Source organism: Carassius auratus, chromosome 5 (assembly GCF_003368295.1).
Source record: "Carassius auratus strain Wakin chromosome 5, ASM336829v1, whole genome shotgun sequence".
NCBI lineage: Eukaryota > Metazoa > Chordata > Actinopteri > Cypriniformes > Cyprinidae > Carassius > Carassius auratus.
In genome coordinates, this window is record NC_039247.1 from 25193678 (window position 1) to 25214872 (window position 21195).

Sequence of the window (21195 nt, forward strand, 5' to 3'; positions counted from 1 at the left end):
TTGATTACTAAGCCAACCTGACAGGTGTTCTTCCCCGTCAAAATGAAGCGCCACGCGACTGCTGATCTATTGAAAAAAAAAAGAAAAAAAAAAGACACTTGAGTTCGTCGGGATAAAGTTTTTGGATAATCATCTTTGATCTACTCAGAGTTTATATAGCTGCAGTTGGCAGAAACTTTCTTTATGGTCATGTACGTTTCTTTACTGTGGTGAGTAGGCCTTTTGTTTTGTCACTATCATTTCTCATATATTTCGAAGTTGTTATATTAGGCCTTATACTGATATAATTTTTGCGTTGTATGTTGTAATAACAAATTACACTAACTATAGATTGGTATTTTCGCGGTTTTTACAACAACAACAAAAAAAACGCTTTTCTGTAGGCTATAGTTGTGCTGTCAAACTGATGAAGATGTTTTCTTAATTTGCTGATGCTCTTTAAGATTTTTCGCGTTGAACTCTCTCGGCCACTGTAATTTTACCTATAAATGTAAAAAAAAAATAACTTGTGTAATTTTGCTTTTTTCAGGTTTTTTTTGGTTGGTTTATGTCCCATCTCTGTTCCTGATTCCATACCTATTGGTAAGAAATGCAGTTCTTAAAAAGTTCAGATGGTTTTGTTATTGTTGTTTATATAGACTGTTCCACTATGGACAATACAAGGCCCTATGTTAAAGATTGCGTATAAAGTTGTTATATGTAAAAGCTGTGTTTGTCTCTCAGGTATGTTCAGGACAGAGTGCCATGATCGTCATTTCTGGTTGTCTGTCAACTCAAATTTCCTTGGCAACAAATTTAGGTTCGAAGTTCAAGGTATTATTTTTAATTACTCCCTCTTTCTTTCCTTCTTTCTCAATTTTAAGTTCAATTCAAATTAGCTTTATTGTCCTAACAAATTGTACATTGTATTGCCAAAGTATTTATATGAGCAAGGAAAACCGAATAGGGAAATAAAATGTACAAAAATAATGGACCGTATGATGAACCGGTGTAGAAAAACAATAGTACTACAATCTTTACAATGAGTGGTGTGTGTGTCTGTGTGAGTACACTGGTCGACTTTCCCTCTTTTGTGGCAGGCATTAATGTACTTTGCCGCTAGTGAAATGCAGTCTTTATTTTATTTTTTCCATCAAGAAAATATTGAACTTGTTCATTGTTCTCTTGCTATTTGAAGTTGGGACAAATAATTTCAAATTTGGGAAAGAACTGTTTTCGAATGCCATTTATAGTTAGGGCAGGTGGTTATGAAATGTAGTTTCTACTTCTCCTTGGCTACAGTACAGCTTTAACCTGACTGTGCTCCGATATTCTGCTGTTGCGTAGTCCCTTTTTAAGGACAAACAGAATGCAGTTTACAAATAAGCTAGGTAGTTTTCTTTTTGTGCATGAATCATTTTGTTGAGCCGAATTCTGCAGATGAGGGTGTCAATGTCCTGATGCTGGTTCTTGTTAGTCGCATTGGTCTGATTAGTCTGTTTGTGGAGCCTCAGGACCAGCTGAATGAGAGGCCTCTTTTCATTAATTTAGGGCTTTAAAATTATGTAACCAAAGATTTGATCGCTCTTTTCTGAATGTGGAGTAAAAGAGGATGTTGGCCTAATTCTACCCGGAATGCATGTATCTGTACTAGGGATGTAACGGTACGAAAAAATCCAGGTTCGGTACGTACCTCTGTTTGAAAGTCACTGTTCGGTTCATTTTCGGTACAGTAAGGGAAAGAAATGGAAACATTAAACTGCAGGTTGTTTATTACTATACACTTTTTTTTTTTTTTTTTTTTTTTTTTTTTTTTATAAAATATATATAAAATAAAAAATTAAATACTGCTGCAAAGTTCTCCACTAAATAAAATTCAGTTTCAAGCCAATATCATATAATAAAATATAATGAAAAATATAAATAAATAACTATGATTACAGTGCAGCATTACCAATCCCAGCTTGTAGGCATGCTTCACCAGAACCGTGCCTGATGCGGCGATGGCATGCTACTGCAACTGTAGGTGACATAGAGGGAGACCGCCGACAGACCAGGATCTTGTCTTCATGACAATATCTATACTTCATGTTGAGCATAAATATAAAGCCTACTGATAAAGGACACCGTCAACAGTATTGACGGCAAAATAGACTATGTTTGAGGCCGGCGACACACTGGATGCGTGGCGCAAGCGTCTCAGCTGCGTGGCGTGTCTGTTTTTAATTTGGCTCCCATGTTAACAGGTTAGAGCTTGCAGACTGCCTGCATGAGACGTGAAAACGCGTGAATGCTAGAAATAGAACCGACGCCTATTTTTCACGCGACACGCGTTCGTCGGAAGCGTTTTAAGGCAAAATATACTAGGAAAATGTTTATATGTCATTTTGTACACAAACACCTTAATGACATTTTGATATTTGGAAGTCTATAGGTTGGCATAAATTCAGATATAAATGTAATTTAAAAATAAATTATTATAGATTTTCAAATATTGCACCTGTCAAACATACTCTATTTTGCTGGCAATACTGTTGACGGTGTCCTTATCAGTAGGTGTGTAAAAAAAAAAAAAAAAAATTATATTGTTGTCATGAAGACGAGCCTGTTTTTTCGGCAGCCTCCCTCTATGTTACCTACAGCAGCACCAGCGTGCCAGCGCCGCGTCAGGCATGCTTCTGGTGTGTAAATACACAGAAAACGGGAAGCAGCCACCACGCCTCTGGCACGCAGCAGAGACTCCACACAGCCAGTGTGTCACCGGCCTGACAGGTGCAATATTTGAAAATCGATAATTATTAATTTATTTTTTTAATTACATTTATATCTGAATTTGTCAACCTATAACTAGACTTTCAAACATCAAAGTGTCATGAATTAATATGTATTTGTGTACAAAATTACATATAAACATATTTTCATATTCTATTTTGCCTGGAAATGCTTCCAACACGCATGCACGCGTTTACACCCCTAATCTGTACCTTAAAGGTCCCCTTCTTCGTGTTGTTAGAGTATAAATAATATCTGCAAAATGCTAAAGCTCAAAGTTCAATGCCAAGCGAGATATTTGATTTAACAGAATTCGCCTACAAAAAACGACCCGTTTGGACTACAGCCCTCTAGTTCCTGCAGGAATGACATCACTAAAACAGTTTTTTTGACTAACCTTCGCCCACATGAATTCACAAACAGGGGGCGTGGCCTTGTTGCGCTCCGACGGAGAAGGAAGAGCTGTTTGTTTTTGTCGCCATGTCGTTGAAACGCTGTTATTTTCATCTCTGAGTCCAATCACCTTTGTTTGGGCTTCCCAGGAACGCTGTACTTTGAGATTAATGGTTACAATTTATGTTTAACTCTGTTCCCGAAAATTATAATGCACATGTAAAACTATGTGCAGCTCATTTTGCTGAGGACAGCTTGCTGAGGACAACTTTCTCTTAACTTTCAAGATTATTCTTGAAAGATGGAGCAGTTCCCTCTTTGTCTGGAGAAGGCGTTGTTTATGGACCACAACTGGTAAGTGTATTTTATTATTTAAGTTGGTGCGTTTAACAGTTTCTGTAACTTATTACACAAAGGGCAACGCTGTTTAGCTTTGTTAACTAAATGTTAGGGCTGTGCAAAAAAACAAATGTTTTCATGCGCATCTCATCAGTAAAAACGCTCCTGTGACTATAAATACATCTCCAGCTTGTGCGTTCTAGCCCAATCGCGTTAACAGGAGGGCAGCCTGCTCTCAGCTGCTGTCAAATCACTACACAGGAATTGTGTGAAAAATACTGTTTTTTTTTTACACGCGAAACATGAACACATGTTATATTGCACATTGTAAACACAATAAAAGCTACAAATAAACGCGTAAAACGGGACCTTTAAAGGGCAAGTTCACCGAAAAATTATGTCATAAATAACTCGCCCTCATGTTGTTCCAAACTCGTAAGACCTCTGTTCATCTTCGGAACACAGTTTAAGATATTTTAGTACGAGAGCTCTCAGTCCCTCCATTGAAACTGTGTGCACGGTATACCGTCCATGTAGGTAAGAAAAACATCATCAAAGTAGTCCATGTGACATCAGAGGGTCAGTTAGAATTTTTTGAAGCATCTAAAATACATTTTGGTACAAAAATAGCAAAAACTACGACTTTATTCAGCATTGTCTTCTTTTCCGGGTCTGTTGTGAGCGCGTTCACTGCAGTGTAGTGATATCTGGTTTGCAAACGAATCACTCTATGTAACCGGATCTTCTTCACCAAATTCACCAAATTGAACCGAATCGTTTGAAATGGTTCTCGTCTCCAATAAGCATTAATCCACAATTGACTTAAGCTGTTAACTTTTTTTAATGTGGCTGACACTCCCTTGTTTTAAAACAAACCAATATCCCAGAGTAATTCATGTACTCAAACAGTACACTGACTGAACTGCTGTGAAGAGGGAACTGAAGATGAACACCGAGCCGAGCTAGATAACAAACAAAAGATTGACTCGTTCTCATTGAACTGTTGTGTTTTGAACTCGCACACAACAGACACTGAAGAGAAGACTCTGAATAATGCTGAATAAAGTAGTAGTTTTTGCTATTTTTGTACCAAAATGTATTTTCGATGCTTCAAAATTTTTTAACTTACCCTATGATGTCACATGGACTACTTTGATGATGTTTTTCTTACCTTTCTGGACATGGACCGTATACCATTCACACAGTTTCAATGGAGGGACTCCAGGAGTCTCTCGGACCAAATCTAAAATATCTTAAACTGTGTTCCAAAGATGAACGGAGGTCTTATGGGTTTGGAACGACATGAGGGTGAGTTATTAATGACATAATTTTCATTTTTCGGTGAACTAATCCTTTAAGGATGCTTTTACAAAACTTTTTCAGTAATATTTTTGTCCCATTTTGCAGACTCATGGTTTAGGAGAGGACACCAAACTTCACTGCAATATAGTGCAATTGGTTGTACAGCTGCTTGAAATTTGAGCCAGGTTCTAATCAGAATTTCAAATCGTAAAGAAAGAATCCTTTCTTACTTTCTCTTTCAATTAAATCATGGCCAAGTTAAGGTCTTCATTTGAATTGAATTTCAAACCAAGGTATGTGTAGTTTGTGGCATAATCAATTTTGGTCATATCAAAGGTAAAATTGTATTTCATTACCTTAACTCTGCATTTTTTCTGGAATGTAAAAACTTTTGTTTAAGTTTAGTTAATGGTCAGGGCCCAGGTCTTGTGTAGGATGTCCAGGCTCTGCTATAGACCCTCTTCAGTTGAAGACAGCAGGACCAGATCTTTATAGTAGTTATATATATATATATATATATATATATATATATATATATATATATATATATATATATATATATATATATATATATATATATATATATATATATATATAATATTATTTATATTTATACCCTTCTAAGAGAGTCTCCTCTCACCAAGCCATTGACAAGGTACAGACACAGGCTTTGACAGAGGTCCATCAGAAGCTTCTTGTTTTTATTTACTTGGTCATCCGGGTTATATCTTGGGAAGTTTACAATGTTTTCTGGGAATCTCTGTCCAAAAATAAAGTTATTTCCAGTAGCTGTGGTGTAGTCCAGATGAGATCCTGCTGGCATTTCAAATATGTCCTCATTATAGAGTAGTATGGATATTCAGAGGGAGGAAAATAAGAAAACCTCTTCAGTGGTTTGGGTAAGGTGCTTTTTTTTAACATAAACCATTCAGGATAAAATGAAAAAATGACAACAGACATATAATTTACATATTCCAATAAGAGAAGAGAAATATTATTCTTTTATATAATCCAGTGTTTTAGAAAAGAAAAACATCAAAAGTACTAAGTTTGGCTGCCTTAATTTGTGCTGTTGTACATACACAGGCCACTATTTTAAGAAGGCTATATGGATCCAATACGTTTTCCCGCACGTGTAGTGTATACCAGTTGTTGTTGTTGTTTTTTTTTTTGTTTTTTTTGTATTGTCTTTTTTTGCATCTTTTCTGTATTAAGCTTATACAGAAACCAGTATCATAATTAAAAAATACACACACACACTCATATACTGTGTGTATGTATATATATATATATATGTATGTGTGTGTGTGTGTGTGTGTGTGTGTGAGAGACCAATCGGTGTATGACATCAAAGTACCGCAAGAGTGATTCAAAAGCACAAGAGTCATCTGTTCTCTAAGCTCTTGCGGTACTTTGTCATACTATTATTTAGAGTATCATTTTATTAAATTATTTAATATTTTCATAGTAATAATAAAATTAAGAAAATTATTAAAGTTATAAATATATACTTTCAAATGTACTGAAACTAATTTAAAACCGTTAGTTCATATATTGTCGGACGCACCTGTCATAGCACGCATCCTTTTCAGTTCAGCAAAATCAGTCAATGGTGAAAATCAATAGTAGATTTCATCAAGTCCAACAGTTTAACACAAATATTGGACATAAATTAACATTTTAAATATGAAGTATTCAAAACTGGTAAGTTCATATATCTGGAGTAAAGTTAAATTTAACTGATGCATTAGTCATACAGCGCTCCAGACCGCGCGCCACATGACCAGACCGACACACCGCCATAGAGACAAGAATCATCTATACCCGGAAATTTGCCTTTTTGAAGGCTTTAGTGATTTATAGAACTCTAAACTTAATGTTTATTAATCTGAGAGATCTGAGGCAATTCTAATTTAGCAATACTGTTTACAAACTGATTCCTCAATCTGTTTTAGCTTAAAAAATTTATATAGAAAAACTTTTAATGTCATAAATCATCATAGGGTTCATTGTGACCTGACCATCTTATTATTTTATTGCACTGATATATGATTTTGGACTCAATACCATCAGTCTAAGAGCCAATAAGTGGCTAGGTCTCTGATTTGAAATTATTTTTGCCTAGTCCAATGCAAAAGAAACTCCACGTTTGAATGTGAAAGTGAATCATTCTTTTTTCAAGGAGGACAATTGTGTGGCCCGTTGATAAGTAAAAAAAAAAAGTAAGTAAAAAAATTGCTTTTTTAGGTTTTATAATGATTGGATTTTACTTTCTTATTGTGTAAGCTGATGAATTTCACTTTTGCGAAAGTGGAAGAAAGTTATACAGAATCCTTGTATTGCACACTTACAGTATTTGAGGATTAGAGATGGATTGGGAAATATGTAATCCATCCTAGAGAAAGTCTTATGAAAGTCTTATGCCTATAAATCCTTAGAGGTGGTATATTGAATTCTCCAAAGATCCATCAAATTGAGTTCAGTCATAAATTAAGCAACTTAGAAGATGGATTGGCTGTTGAATTAAAGCGATTTATCCAAAACAGGATTTACGACAGCATAAAAAAAAAATCCCACCACTAATTGGCAATCTGTCTGCTCAAGCAGTCTATTGGAAATATTTGAAAAATAATTATAAACCGATTTAATATTGCTCTAGAGCAGTGGTCCTCAAATCTGGCTTGGAAGATCCACTTTCCTGCAGAGTTTAGCTCCAACACTATAATCAAACAAACCTGCAAGTGATTTTCTAATGACCCTGAAGAAATTGATTAGAGCTAAACCAGGTCAAGTATTAGCAGTCATGAATTACTGTTCCCGGCATGTGCATACAAGTCTGATCAGGTCCTTAATCTCTAGCAGGTTGGTGTGGTTTGGTACTTTCCAAGTTTTGGCATAGTTGGACATGGTTGAGCATGATTTGTGGGATGTTGGACAGATTTGCCATTTGACTTTTGCAATTCATTGTAAAGTCACCAGAACTCTTGATGACCAACAAATGACACCTATATTACAGGACAAAACAACTACTTTATCATAATTGTCTTGACCGTAATCATAAGATTGGAGTAGACTGACTTATGATGCTCCAGAAAAAAATCAGTTTACATGACCAACATTGCCCTGAATACCCTAATTCACCCTGTATCTCCTAAAGGCCCCAATATACTTCAAACTAAGCTCATTTTCATTCTTGGTTTAGGGGCAAAAAGAAGTTAGAAAAGGTTGAGCGACGGTATACTCTTAACAAACTTTCTGACACTGCCACGCTGCTGGAAGCAGGTGTAGATTAATGTTAACATGACATGCAATGCTCGCGCGTATCCCCTAAAGAAAACAAAATGATGAAATGAAGTGAAGACAATCTAGGTGTGAGATGTGGCCCAAGGGTCAGAATATTATAGACAAAAGAATAATGATTAGCAGCAGTGCAGAGTCAAGTATCATGTTTGCAATACAAAAGAACCATAATCAGTCCATAGTCTTAAAACTTTAAAATGTTGTAAGGGAAAAAAATATTTGAATCAATTTGTTGCTTTATTGTTGTTGTTTTTTTTTTACACTGGATAAATTGTTTTGATAAAAACAAAGGTTTGGTATATATTCGTTTGGCATTTAATTTACTGTATATCCTTTAAATTCGCTTATTGAAAGAACAACAGCAGCAGTATGGTGTAACATTTATTTGAAACGCATGTATTTGGTACTTGCTACCTTATATCTTTTACTCTTTCCTTTGTTTGTTTGTATGTTTGTCTGCGTCCCTTTTTTGCATAACTCTGGGTCATCAATACCAAGCTTCGTTGCTATTTCTTTCTAGGAATGAAATACTGTCTCTGCATCTATAGAGTCTCTCCGTGAGTCACTGTACAGGTGCGGATACATTTGTGCAGCTCAGCTATTCGACAATCGACACTCTAATGTATTCAGGAGATGTTGCTCTTCTTAATGACCTCCGAGGAACGAACAGAGAAATGTTTTATTTGCTTCAAAAAAGGTGGAGTTTCAGAACACACCCACCGATTGTGTAACCGCCATGGACCAATAGAATCTCAAAGGTGTTTAGGAGCTAAATTAATCCCACCCCCACCAGAAAGCTTGCTTTGAGCAGTTTCGAACTGCTAAAACAAACTTTGTTTTGGCTTGATTTTGTTCAAAATAATGTCATATCAGTTCGTTCTTCCATTTTGTTTGAAGTATATCGGGGCCCTAACTGAAATTATGTTATTGTCTTTGCTTTACAGCAGACTCTAAGTTCCGTGAGGTTTCTGGTCAGTGGGCAGCAGAGTGTGGCTATACTATGGCACTTGACTCGTGGGGTGACCTGCTGCTGCGTGTTTCCTATCTTGCCTGTCTGGTGGAAAACCAGGTGAGGCACACGAGAAAGGCTTTTCCAAACATTGGTTTGAAAAAACCAACTGTAAACTGTAAATGTTTTAACATTGCATTGTTTGACAGTTTTACAGGAAATTTAATTTTTACAAGTAAAAACAATGAATTGCAATATAAATTGTTAAACCGTAAAAGGACATTCCCAGAAGTTTGTGCATGACATGATCACATGATTTGATATTTTATTGAAATGGTTTCTTGATTTTGTTATCAGTTAAACATTTTTGTGTTCAGTTAATGTTTATTGCTTTACTTTAGTGTTGTTCCCTTGCAGGTGTTTCAACTCCCGAACAAAAAACATTTTAATATTTTTGACATTGACCATGTGAAGTTAAACTCTCGAGACGAGACTTATGACAGATAATATAAGTTGCTAATCTTATAATTAGTAGTTAATAATTAATAGTCTTTAATTCTGGTGTTATAGCTGCTTTATCCAATGATCCGTGGTGCTGACGCTCTCTAGACGCGGAGAAACTCCTCCTTTGTTCATAACCACTCCTCTAGCCCCAGCTGGCCCACCTTGGCCCAAGGTTTTCATTGGGCCAAAAAACCCTGGCCATTGGCCCTGAGGAAGCCCCAACGAGGCATAATCAAGCCCCAGAAGTGACAGTGGAAATGCGACTGTCCCTGGCACGCTGTAGCATGCCCGCTTTTGGCCTGACAGTGAAAACACGGCTATTGTTAGCATATTTTTTTACAGTGAATTTCTGGCGACCACAGCTCATTTTCAACATTTGTTATGGTATTTGGTAATCTTAAGAGCATAACAGTTAGCAGTGTTGATTTTTGTTTCAGATGGAGACTAAATTTCAGTTGCTGGTGTGGTTTCGAAATCAGGACTCAAATGGGAAGGAGAAATCCTACCCTTTACTGCTCACCTGCCCTCTTCAGGTCCCATGGTCACCTCGGGAGCTTGTCTGTGAGCAGAACTACATGGAGGTGGAACATAAATTTTGTTTTATGAAGTGTACATTTCCTGATATAAATAGTTGTGTGGAAACAATCCCCATGATGCTTACACCATACCCCCAGGTGTCTGTGCTGAAACTGCTGCCTCCTGATAATCACATAGGCACAGCATGGGTAACACCAGCCCCTGTGGTAAGAGACTGTGTGCACTTTTACCGTTGGACTGTTTTACTGTTGATGTTTTTGAATTTCCCATTTTCGGTCATTGCTAGCAGCATCTGTGAACTGAATGTACATAATTTACTTACATTGATTGATCAAATACTTGGTCAAATCCTAAGCCAGACTTGTGCCATTAATTCAACCTGGCTTGCTGTAGCCAGAAGAGAACTGGCTTTTCAAGTGTAAAAGGGGGTTCTTCCAATGTTGTTTTTGTTGTTTTTTAACCTGTTGCAACCAAAACCTCTGGCTTGCTTACTGGAGGATTAAATCCTTATGTGTTGCCTTTTTAGCAATTAAATTAAGCAGGGTGATATGACCAAAATCTTTACTATAATATTACAATTTTCAACAACCATAAGGAATGGCATCATGTAGTAATTTGGTCTAAAAACAGAGATGCTATTAATTGAAATTAATGTCGTGGCCTATTTCTTAAAATTGTAGCTTAAATGACTGCTAATTAAATTTTTAATGTTAAACTCATCAGACTGCTATTTTTTTTTTCACTTAAAACAATTTAATTGGATCTTCATTGATGCTTTATGAGAATTGTTTACTCTAGCTTGCAACAAAACTTTGACTATTGTCTAAATTCCTTAATTACATTCTCTTGGTGTGTCGGAGCATCAGACTTTTTCAGATGTTTTAACATGTGACATCATTAATACTTTTTTAGAATTGTTTTCTCTAACTTTGACCAAAACCTACAAATATTTAAATATTTTAATAGAACAATATTGTACAGTATTCTCAGAAATATACTCCTATGTCTATCAGTTGACTTGACACTGACATGTACCGGATTCACTGCAGCATTATGTGCTAAACAACACCATAATTACAGTATAGCTAGATCGAAAATCGAGACGATCACCTTTATCATAGTTTTATTTTATGGCATTATAGATATAACATTATGACTTTCTGTAAAGCTACTTTGAAACAATGTATATTGTTGCTTTACAAATAAATTGACATGACTATGTTGGGCCACTCAAAGAGATTGCAGTTGGTGCACATTTTACCTTTTTAAAGTAACGTAATCAAAATGGAGAGTTATTTATTTGCAGTGTGTATTATAAATAATTTATCAGTGTGCATCATTATTTTTTTTTATAAATCTACCCTCATAATCTTAACTCAAAATAACTTCACCTTGCAACCAAATCTCATCTTTTCTCTGATAACATGTTTACTGGCACGTTGTTTTAAAATGACAATGCAGCAATGGTAAAAGACACACAAACTAATCAGTTCCTGATAAAAATCTAGTCCCAACCCTTTCTTTATGTGAGAAGGTGTTTCGCTATGTCATGATCTAGGACAAGATGTTCACAAGTTATTTTATACTGATTTAACAGTGTGTATGTTTGTTGTGGGCCATAAGCTACATATGATGTTTTCTTGTCTTTTTAGGAGTTGGGAGAGGGTCTGTTGGAATGGAGGGTGGTGTTCCGTATACCAGCACTCAGCCAGGGGGGAGGCATGAGGGAGGAGACGGTTCCAGTGAGATTGGCACATTTGCTGGGTTACCACATTAACACCACTGACTCACGCGTCCTCCTCCGTTGTGCCTATGGATCCAAAATGGCATATATGCTACAGGTCGATAATAAAGCCAAAGATAAAGGAGAGATTGCTTACTCCATTTGTTAGAGTATTTTTCTTATTTCTTATTTTAATTTTAATATTTTTTTTGTTTTCTTCAGAAATTCATGTAGTGTGTGGTGAGCACATACTTTGATATTAATACATTATCTTTGTACTATAATTAAACATTTACTGTCTTGAGACAGTTGTAGAATGGGCTGTTATGAAAATTTATATCTTGTCTGAACGGTTTCAGTGGGGTGAGACTGATGTAGAAGTGGTGAGTGCCACCATCTTGTACAAGCTTAAATGGACCCTGTTGACTGTCGACATGTCAGTGGCCTGCACCATTGGTATGTTACTTTTGCTGACTCCATTTTTCTATTTTGGCTTCCTAGTCCAGTTATTTACCCATAACCTGATGTACTTCATGCCTAAACCTAGTTATATTTTATGCAAATCTTCCACTAAGGCCCTCCATTCTTTTCCTGCTCACCTCCTCCTCAAATGCTCTCTTTCAGGTCAAGCCCGGATGGATGGTTCTGATGTATTGTGGTCTCTTCCACGTGACCTCCCCACTCTGGTCCATCCTCCCTTCATAGAAAAGGGTCTTAAGTTGGGTGTTGGGGGGCGGTACCTGTCTGAGTGTGTTGCCCACCAGCGTGGTTACATGATTCACAACAACAACAGGACATTGGAGCTACGTATTCCTTTCGGAGCTGAAGGAGGATTCATCAAGGTACATCTACACTTACTTTTTCACTAAAAAGTATAATTTTTCCACTTTTTCATAACTTAAACCTACTGAATTTAAACCTTCTGTTACCAACCATCTTTCTCCTGTTCTTGGTCAGAGTCACGTTATTGATGGATTCTACTCTCAGTCATATTTTGTGGATGTATTCCTGCTGCGTGAATGGGAGGATACAGCATGGAGTCTGACTCAGCAGCGAATATTCAGAGCAATTTTTATTCATCACTTGCCACGACCAGTCACCCTTATTAACAGTGAGAACAAAAACCAATCCATTTACACGCTGTTCTCTAACTGCTACATGTTACTTTTTTCTTTTATAGCCTAACTTTTGACTATCACCATAAAGTTGAGTCCATTTTACCTTCCGGGAAGAATATTTGCACAATTAAATTCAAGTAGCTTATAAGTTGTGACTGTCAGTTTATGCGCATATGATTTTTCAGAAAAATTAATACAAGACATAGTCAACCAGAGGATGAACATTATTAACAGCAATTATTATATGATGCAATCACACTTGTAGCAATTTGTTAGTTCTGCATGTTGTTTCAGGGTTAGCATCATCTGGGGTCCTTGGAGGGGTTGGCATCATCTCTTCTCAGGTGTTCTGGATCCAGACTGGAGCTTGTGTAAATCCAGAGAAACAAATGGAGACATAATTAGCATAGCTGCTGTTCCAACAAAGTAAAATTAGGTTAACCAAGGATAAAGAGTAAGAATGCACATTTGATTAGATGCAACTGCAGTCACAATTTATGAGATTCATTATTCAAATGCTTGGCGAAAGAGATGTGTTTTTAATCTAGATTTAAACCGAGAGAGTGTGCTGAACCCTGAACATTATCAGGAAGGCTAATCCAGAGTTTGGGAGCCAAATGTGAAAAAGCTCTACCTCCTTTAGTGCACTTTGCTATCCTAGGAACTACCAAAAGTCCAGCATTTTGTAACCTTACGGAACGTGATGGTTTTTTAACGTGGTAGAAGACTAGTTAGCTATGCAGGAGCTAAACCATTTATGGCCTTATAGGTAAGTAATGATAGTTTGTTACAGGTACGGAACTTAATAGGTAGCCAGTGCAGAGACTGTAGAATTGGGGTAATATGATCATCCTTTTTTGACCTGGTAAGGACTCTAGCTGTGGCATTTTGGACTACCTGTAGCTTGTTTTATTGAAGATGCAGGACAACCACCTAGAAGTGCATTACAATAGTCCAGTCGAGAGGTCATGAATGCATGAACTAGCTTTTTTGCATCAGAAACGGGTAACATGTTTCATAGCTTGGCAATGTTCCTAAGATGGAAGAAGGCTGTTTTTGTAACATAGGATATATGGTTTTCAAAAGACAAGTTGCTGTTAAATATAACACCCAGATTTTTGACTGTAGAGGAAGTAACCGCACATCCGTCTAGTTGCAAACTGTAGTCTAATAGAATCTGTGTACTGTTTGTGTTTTTTGGGTCCAATAATTAATATATCTGTCTTATCTGAACTTAGAAGACAAACATTTGATGTGTGTGTCTGTCTTTCTCTCTTTTTGCCATTGTAGAGACTGTGCCTTCACAGAGTGAGTTTGCCATCTCATTGTGCTGTTTTCCTCATGATGTTTCTTTGGGGAATGTGACTGTAGCAGGTCAGCGAGTGCTCTGGAAGGAAATGGAATGGAAAGGAGTTCATCTCTCTCAAATTCCTTTTCCCAACAACACCTACATGTATCTGTTTCAGATGCCCTTCTCTCATTCGCTCATCCCTCAAAAGGTGATATACCACATTACAATGGTTTGCCAGCATTTCAATTTTAATAAGGAATGCTTCCTTCCCTCTCTTCTTTAGTATTTGGGAGACCGGTTTAGGAGGTACACTCTTTATGGGGTATTCTCTTTCATTCTGTTTCCTGGTGGAGAAATCTACAACCATTCTGCTACTGTTGTGGCAGAGCTACAGGATGTAGGTATGTATTGTCCTTCTCACTTAAATCTGATGAAAAAATAAAAATACTGAATAATAATAATAATAATAAAAAAAGTTGGCCATGTTACTGGCAAAGTAAATTTATGCTATCTCTGGTCACTATTGTCTTGTTGAACCAGACCAAATTAGAAAAAGCCTTTGATACAACTAAGCAAAGTTTGAATCTACCTTAGTTGTGGGATTTATAGATAGGGACAAGTATGGTTCCAATAAGGCAATATTCAGTATGTAAAATCATATAATACTTATTCCATTCTATTTAGCAATGTAATGCAAATGTAGACTGCACAACTGAGAACAAGTACAACCAAACTATAACCAGCCTTTACAAGTAGTCTTTGGTTCAGTTATGCAGTCCTCATGACTGTGTAGACATTACCAGTTATTCATGGGAACCATGTTCCATCTTGAATTAAATTGCCAGTGTGAAAAATGGTGCATACAAAACACAAGAACAAGTGCTAAGCTGCACTGAATTTTCTGTGCTTGAAAGAGCCATTCCAGGATGCATTTGTTTTATCTTTGTCTTTTGTCTCTCAGTCTTGCCGAAGCTTAAAGGGGAGTGTACAGCACGAGGTGTGCGTACATTGGCTTACTATGGTAATATAGAGTCCTCTGAGTGGAGTTTGTATGTAGGAGGGATGAAGGTTGACTGGGAGCTGGTGGAGCTTGGGGGATTCTCTCTGGATCCCCACGAACTCTACCTTAGCCTGGAAGTTCCACTATATGCCCCTGGCATGGCCTATGAGGTACAGTAAAGGCCTGAAAGCCATTATTCATTTGAAATCATGTGACAAGATGATTGATCTTTCAGTCTAAAATTATTACAGTTTATACTAATGCAATGCTTTCGTCTGTCTCTTAGGGCTTGGGACTGCAAGGTCTGTTAGTGAGTGTGCTGGTGAGTTTGGTTCATCTGGAAACAGCAGAAGAACAGACTCATGTGCAGCGCTGTGTGTTCCCTGTGAGAGAGTTATTGGGTAATCTTTACAAACCACTGTACTCTTAATGGACACTTTATCCATACATACCATAACTCTCTTGAAGACCGCTTGTTTTGAAATGCAATTTGTAAACCATATTGAACCTGATGGCAAACATGGGACCTGTAGCCATTGTTGCTTATCTGGCAAGATATTTGGCAATCCCCGTGTTTCCACTGTTGGGTCAAAAGCGGGCAAGCTGGTGCTGCCAGGCGCATTTTTACGGTCACTTCCGGGGGTTGATCGTACCTCGTTGGTGCTTCCTTAGGGCCAATGGTCGGAGTTTTTTGGCCTGACGAAAACCTTGGGCCAAAGTAGGCCAGCTGGGGCTAGAAGAAAATCAGACATCAGCTTCTTATTCTCTATGACAATTGTGTATTTATTTAGTAACATATTTTATCTGTCATAAGTCTCATCTCGAGTTTAGCACCACATAGCCCATGTCATAAAATATTATACTTATATCATGTTCTTTTTGTGATCATGCTAGTTCCTGTGACACATTTCTTATTAGTTTTCTGATAACTTCTCTTTGTTGGTGAAATGATGGGGTTGCATGAAGTTGTTCCTGAGAGGCATGTAAAGGGCGTGTTTTAGTGAAGCGCAGCTGAGCTTCTGACCCGACGGTGGAAGCAGTGCTATTTTGGTGTCTGTGCTACTGGCCGGAGGCTATTAGCCCCGTCTGGCACATTTAAAGCACTGGCTCGCACTGGCCTGACAGTGGAAAAGCGGCATAATGTTTGAAAAATGTATAAAAGGGAAGTTCATTTTGAGGTCATTTAAAACACAATTATGTTTTTAGTGCAGTAAACATTGGAAACATATCTTGAAGGAACTAGCTTCTTCCTTTTGCTTTGTTTCTTCTCTGTACAGTCTGCCTGCCTGATGGAAGAATGGTGGTGATGGTCGACACAGCTGGTGTTTCTCCCCCAGTAAACCCCAATCATACAGCCCTGCTGGATCCTGCTTGTAGACCACTGGAGACTGACAATTCCAGAGCCATATTCAGTTTCTCCATAGACTCTTGTGGCACTGTTGCAACAGTAGGATTTTAATATTTGATCATCCTCCGTGTACAGACAAATCTTGTAGTTTCTAGTTTAAGCAAGGACTAATGGGGTATCTTTAGATCTTTTTTTTTTTCTTGGAAAAACTTTACTTGTCATTTTGAATATACTTGGGTTGCAGTAGGTTACTTTTTCAGTAACCGTAACCGTTTCAGCAGTTATGAATAAAATCAAGATAAATATTCAGCTTTTTAAAAATTATCAGTATTTCAAAACCTTATTCTTTATAGATATGGCACCTATTTACAGAAATCTTCTATAACTTATAAACTTTATCAGTAAAAATCTTTTTTTACCTGCAGCATGATGGTGATCAGATGATTTACAGGAATGAGGTGAGAAATATGCCCCCTTTTCCTCCACACCTGAGACTCCTCAGCCAACCTCAACCACATTATAGGTAAAACCCCTTTATAATAAATTAACCATGAACTCCTAGTACATCATTTGATAGATACATTCTAATTTCTGCCTTTATGTTAGGGTAAAGTCACAGAGAAGACCAGAAATGCATTGTAGATAATGTTAAATTAATGCTGAACAACTAGATGAGGCTTATGCAGTGCTTGAAGTGGAAAAGAAGTGTCTGTATTGGATGTGTCACTATTCTCCCCGCCTTCTCTGATGAAATCAGCCTTGCATTAGCCCTGTTTTAAACTTATTTATTACTAATGCATTTGCTTGTTGGATCCTTGAACTCCAGGTTACCAGTTTAAAATGATCTGATTGCAAGGTTTTGTTTTTGTTAAAATTTACCGATTCAAGTAATTAATTACCAGTCCATACCAGCCCACTTCAAGCACTGAGCTTATGAGAACATGTATTTACTAAACTATGATATGCCTTAACTCTGGAGCCCTGACTAATTGGGCTAATAAAGACTGATTAGGCTATATTCAAGTTTGAAATTTAGGCATCAGGGAACAATGCAGTGTAAATGTGTGGCTCTGATAAAGTATATTTATCTGTATAGCCCACTGTTTACCATTAGTTAGTTTTCTGTATTTCTCTTGGGTTCAGGGTTTCACTTGGCTGTTTCCATCCAGAAAATGGAAGTCGCACTCTTGCCATCTACCTGCCATCCCAATCTCCCACACTTATACCAGAACACACAAGGCATCCTGAGGACCGAGGTGAGGAACCGATCAGACATTCACAAATACCAATCTTACCAATACCAAGAGATTTGATACTTTGGCTTATACAAAGTGATAGATGAACTGACAACAAAATACAGTCGTGCGTAATTGGACACACAGTCTTTGCTTTCAGTAACAAAAGATATGGGAAGTTTTTTTTTTTTTTTTTTTTACCCCTTCTGTCAATTCAAGTGGTACTTAAAAATATTGACTTTGTATAGGTTTAGCTGAACGTTTCACAGTTCTGGTCCTGAATTCCTTTAATTACTGTACTGTTATCCAAAAGGTTAACAGGCTGTTAAGATTAATATAAATGTATGTTTAAAAAATAAATACATTTCTTTCCCTATACTTTTACAGATAAGAAAATCCACTCACTGCCAGCTGGAGGATGACACCCTTAAAGGTAAATGTTTATACATTTTAAAACAGAAATTGAATGTGCAATCAGTATTTACTAGAGTAAATTTGTCTCTCTTTTAATGAATTTTACACACATTAGTAAATATTGTATTGTGTGACCTGAGAATAGGGTGTTCTACTTGGGCATTGAATCAAAACCTTTGTGCAATGCTTTATCCAAGGTGATGGGTCTTGGTAAAGTCAAAAGTTTTATCAGCATTATCATTGAGATTAACATGAATTATAATTTTTTTTTTTTTATACAATTGTAGCAATAAAACTTGCTTGCACTATTTCTATGGAGCTGAAGGTGGAGCCTGACAGCACAACGGAAGGGACCTGTCCTGTTAGTCACCTCATGACAACAGCAGATCTGTCCAATAAAATGTCTTTTTCACAATCCAGGCTTCCCTTTCAACATTCTTAAAAACGTATTGACGTTATTCATATTCTAAAGATAATGATAGCAAGGGGGTTACTAATTAGCACCAGCTTCCTGATTCAATGGTAAATGAGTGAGTGTGTGTGTGCTAGACAATTTTATAGTGTCTTTGTGTGTGAGTGAGTGGAAGAAAGCTTTTGGGGAGTGAGGGCAAATGAGATGGGCAGCAAGTATATAGGAATCAACTTGGAGAGTTTTGGGTCGTTCCTTGTGCGATTTTATATTTCTCCCTCATGTTCCGCCTTCTCTGGTGGTCAGTAATGACTTCCAATGTATTCTCTGCTGGAAACCAGCCCTTCTTTCCATCAGAGAGACGCATGCCTTCATACCAACCTTGACAAGGAAAATATAAATACATTTTAGTTTTGAAGATAAAAAAAAAAAAGTGATTTTATATTAACCGTACCTTCACTGGTTTTGCGCAGCACATTGATGACATCAGTTGGCTCCAAGCTAAGTTCATCTGCCTGTTTTGCCGCATACTGCCTGACGCACTGCACTTGAGGACAGTCTGATTGACGTACACACACAAACAATGAAACCCATTATATAGCAGTATAAATTGTGTATCATAGAGAACTTATCCAGAATATAACAGTGGAAGCTTCCTCTAAGTGGTGTTTTTTTTTTTATGTGGAATTTAGCAGCTTCTCTAGTGAAAAAATAAGCATACTAAAATGTATACTATATTTGAAATACATTTATTTTGTACTAAGTATACTACAAATACATTTTCATATTTATGTACTTGAAATACCCTGCAATTGTACTTTTAGTATGCTAAACTGATACTTAAAGAAGGAAATAGTGCTTAAGTACAACTGAAAATATAAAGGTACTGAATTATATTAAAATTTTTATTTGTGGTAAATTAGAGCTAATACAAATTTACTTTAGGTAGGTATATATTAAATAGCTTTCATTTAAATGCCAACAATATTCAAAGATATACAATCCTCATCAACGGTGACATCAAAACATATGATTAAGAAATATGGATTGTGCACCTGTAGTACTCTAAATAAAGTTTAATTATAATTTTTATATCATTGAGTCTTGAGTGATGTCATTAAATGTTGATTTGAACTATACTTAGCATTAAATTATTTTATTTTAAAGGTATTACTTTTTTACTTTGGTTTACCGACCCATTTTTCAGAGTTTAACAGACACTGGTCACCATTCACTTTACTTAATGGAAATCAACAGTTCTGCTAAAGAAGTCCTCTAGTGTTCCATGGAAAAAAAAAAGTTAACATTTGGGCAGTAGTATGAAGTGGAGTAAATGACAAAATTATTTATTTTTCGGGAGAGCAAAAAATGCACTGTGATGCGCTGCTAAGATGGTGACGGCCGCCTCCGTCCACTTTTGGCTTCAAAAACTCTCTTCGTAAACACATGGATGACAAAAGACGAAAGCTCACCCCAGTCTTCATAAATCTTTTCCTCCCCGAGTGCTGCTTTAATTGATGGGAAAGCAGCCATCCACCTATGCATGTCTGACCTGGGGAGAGGGTGTTTAAAGAATGAGAGAGGTCAGAATACTAAAAATGTAAAATGATAGTGATTTCACTCTGTGGCTGGTATGAATAAAGGCACTGAGCTACATGTATCTTACTCTGTATTAGCCTTAAGTAAGTGTTCACAGGTGCTCCCCCGATAGTTTTCCAGGAGGGTTAGACAGAAACAGTGATCCGACTGTGGCCCAAGATTGTTTTCTGTGGCCTGAACCTGAACCAGAGACCGATGAGCATAATCGATCACCACAAAGCGGTCTGGACAACCACTGAGAGAAGATGGAGACAAAAAACAAAAAGGGGACCACATGAGACAGAAGATTTGCTTAACTCACTCATTACATTGTGTGCCACAGCATTTTTTTTTTAAATGCCTGAAATAAGGTTGGTGTTTAACATGCTCAAAATATTTCCACATTTTATTCTAGAAAATACATCAGTAATGTCCCACCCATTATTTATGAAAAGTAAGTTATCTGTGAGTTTGCAGTTTAACTCAAACTTTCCAACTGTAAATATAAACATATGACCATGGTGTAGTTCTTTATAACCTAATGTTGACTTTTTATGTCTGGTGATGTCATGTAGGCTTTAAAATCAATACAATTTGTGAAGATAATCATGACGAACAAAAGGTGTAAAAATGTTTAACTTTCACTGGTCACCGAGCTTTTGGAAAAATCCTACTGGGATTTTGTTGAGGGACCCAGGTTGGCCTACAAAAGTCATCCCAGTTTTTTCTTTGTTTTATAAGGTTAGTCTCAATAACTATATGCCTCTAACCTTTTCTTTGTGGTAAGAATGAGAAGGTCATTGAAGAGGAACATGTACACTGGGGTATATTTGTTGCGGATGTTGAAGAGGGACCCTCTTTTACAAAGCTCTTGTAGTTCTCCCTGTTTTTCTAGACAGCGTGTTTTGGAAATAATTGGAATGGCCTGTGGAAAGCAAGAAACACAAATTACCAAAAATAATATATTTTTATTCATAATATGTACTGACCAGACACAACAGGTG

The 21195-nt window shown here is 36.9% G+C and overlaps 2 protein-coding genes across 5 annotated transcripts in view; one reads left to right on the forward strand and one right to left on the reverse strand.

Annotated features, from left to right (window-relative positions):
- On the forward strand, positions 1-18617 carry LOC113083374 (uncharacterized). Of its 4 annotated transcripts, none has more exons than XR_003283221.1 (19): positions 1-209; positions 530-582; positions 724-813; positions 9030-9154; positions 9976-10119; positions 10213-10281; positions 11728-11916; positions 12158-12254; positions 12423-12640; positions 12756-12909; positions 14207-14415; positions 14491-14608; positions 15169-15377; positions 15494-15608; positions 16485-16654; positions 16981-17078; positions 17725-17811; positions 18178-18223; positions 18492-18585. XR_003283221.1 is itself a non-coding variant. In XM_026254502.1 (19 exons), the coding sequence occupies exons 1-18, from the start codon at positions 184-186 to the stop codon at positions 18210-18212; spliced, it is 2232 nt and encodes a 743-aa protein (XP_026110287.1). In that variant the 5' UTR covers positions 1-183; the 3' UTR covers positions 18213-18223; positions 18492-18617. The 4 variants fall into 4 exon arrangements, 3 of the variants coding, with proteins under 3 accessions (XP_026110287.1, XP_026110288.1, XP_026110290.1); XM_026254502.1 differs by having other exon boundaries at positions 17699-17811; positions 18492-18617; XM_026254503.1 differs by having other exon boundaries at positions 9033-9154; positions 17699-17811; positions 18492-18617.
- arhgef15a (Rho guanine nucleotide exchange factor (GEF) 15) overlaps positions 18281-21195 on the reverse strand; it is a 13355-nt gene continuing 10440 nt past the window's right edge. Inside the window, exons 11-15 of the mRNA XM_026254496.1 lie at positions 20962-21116; positions 20280-20447; positions 20086-20165; positions 19068-19172; positions 18281-18994 (exon numbers count right to left, since the gene is read on the reverse strand). Coding sequence (XP_026110281.1) covers positions 18843-18994; positions 19068-19172; positions 20086-20165; positions 20280-20447; positions 20962-21116 — 660 coding nt within the window. The 3' untranslated portion in view covers positions 18281-18842. The remainder of the gene's footprint in view (positions 18995-19067; positions 19173-20085; positions 20166-20279; positions 20448-20961; positions 21117-21195) is intronic.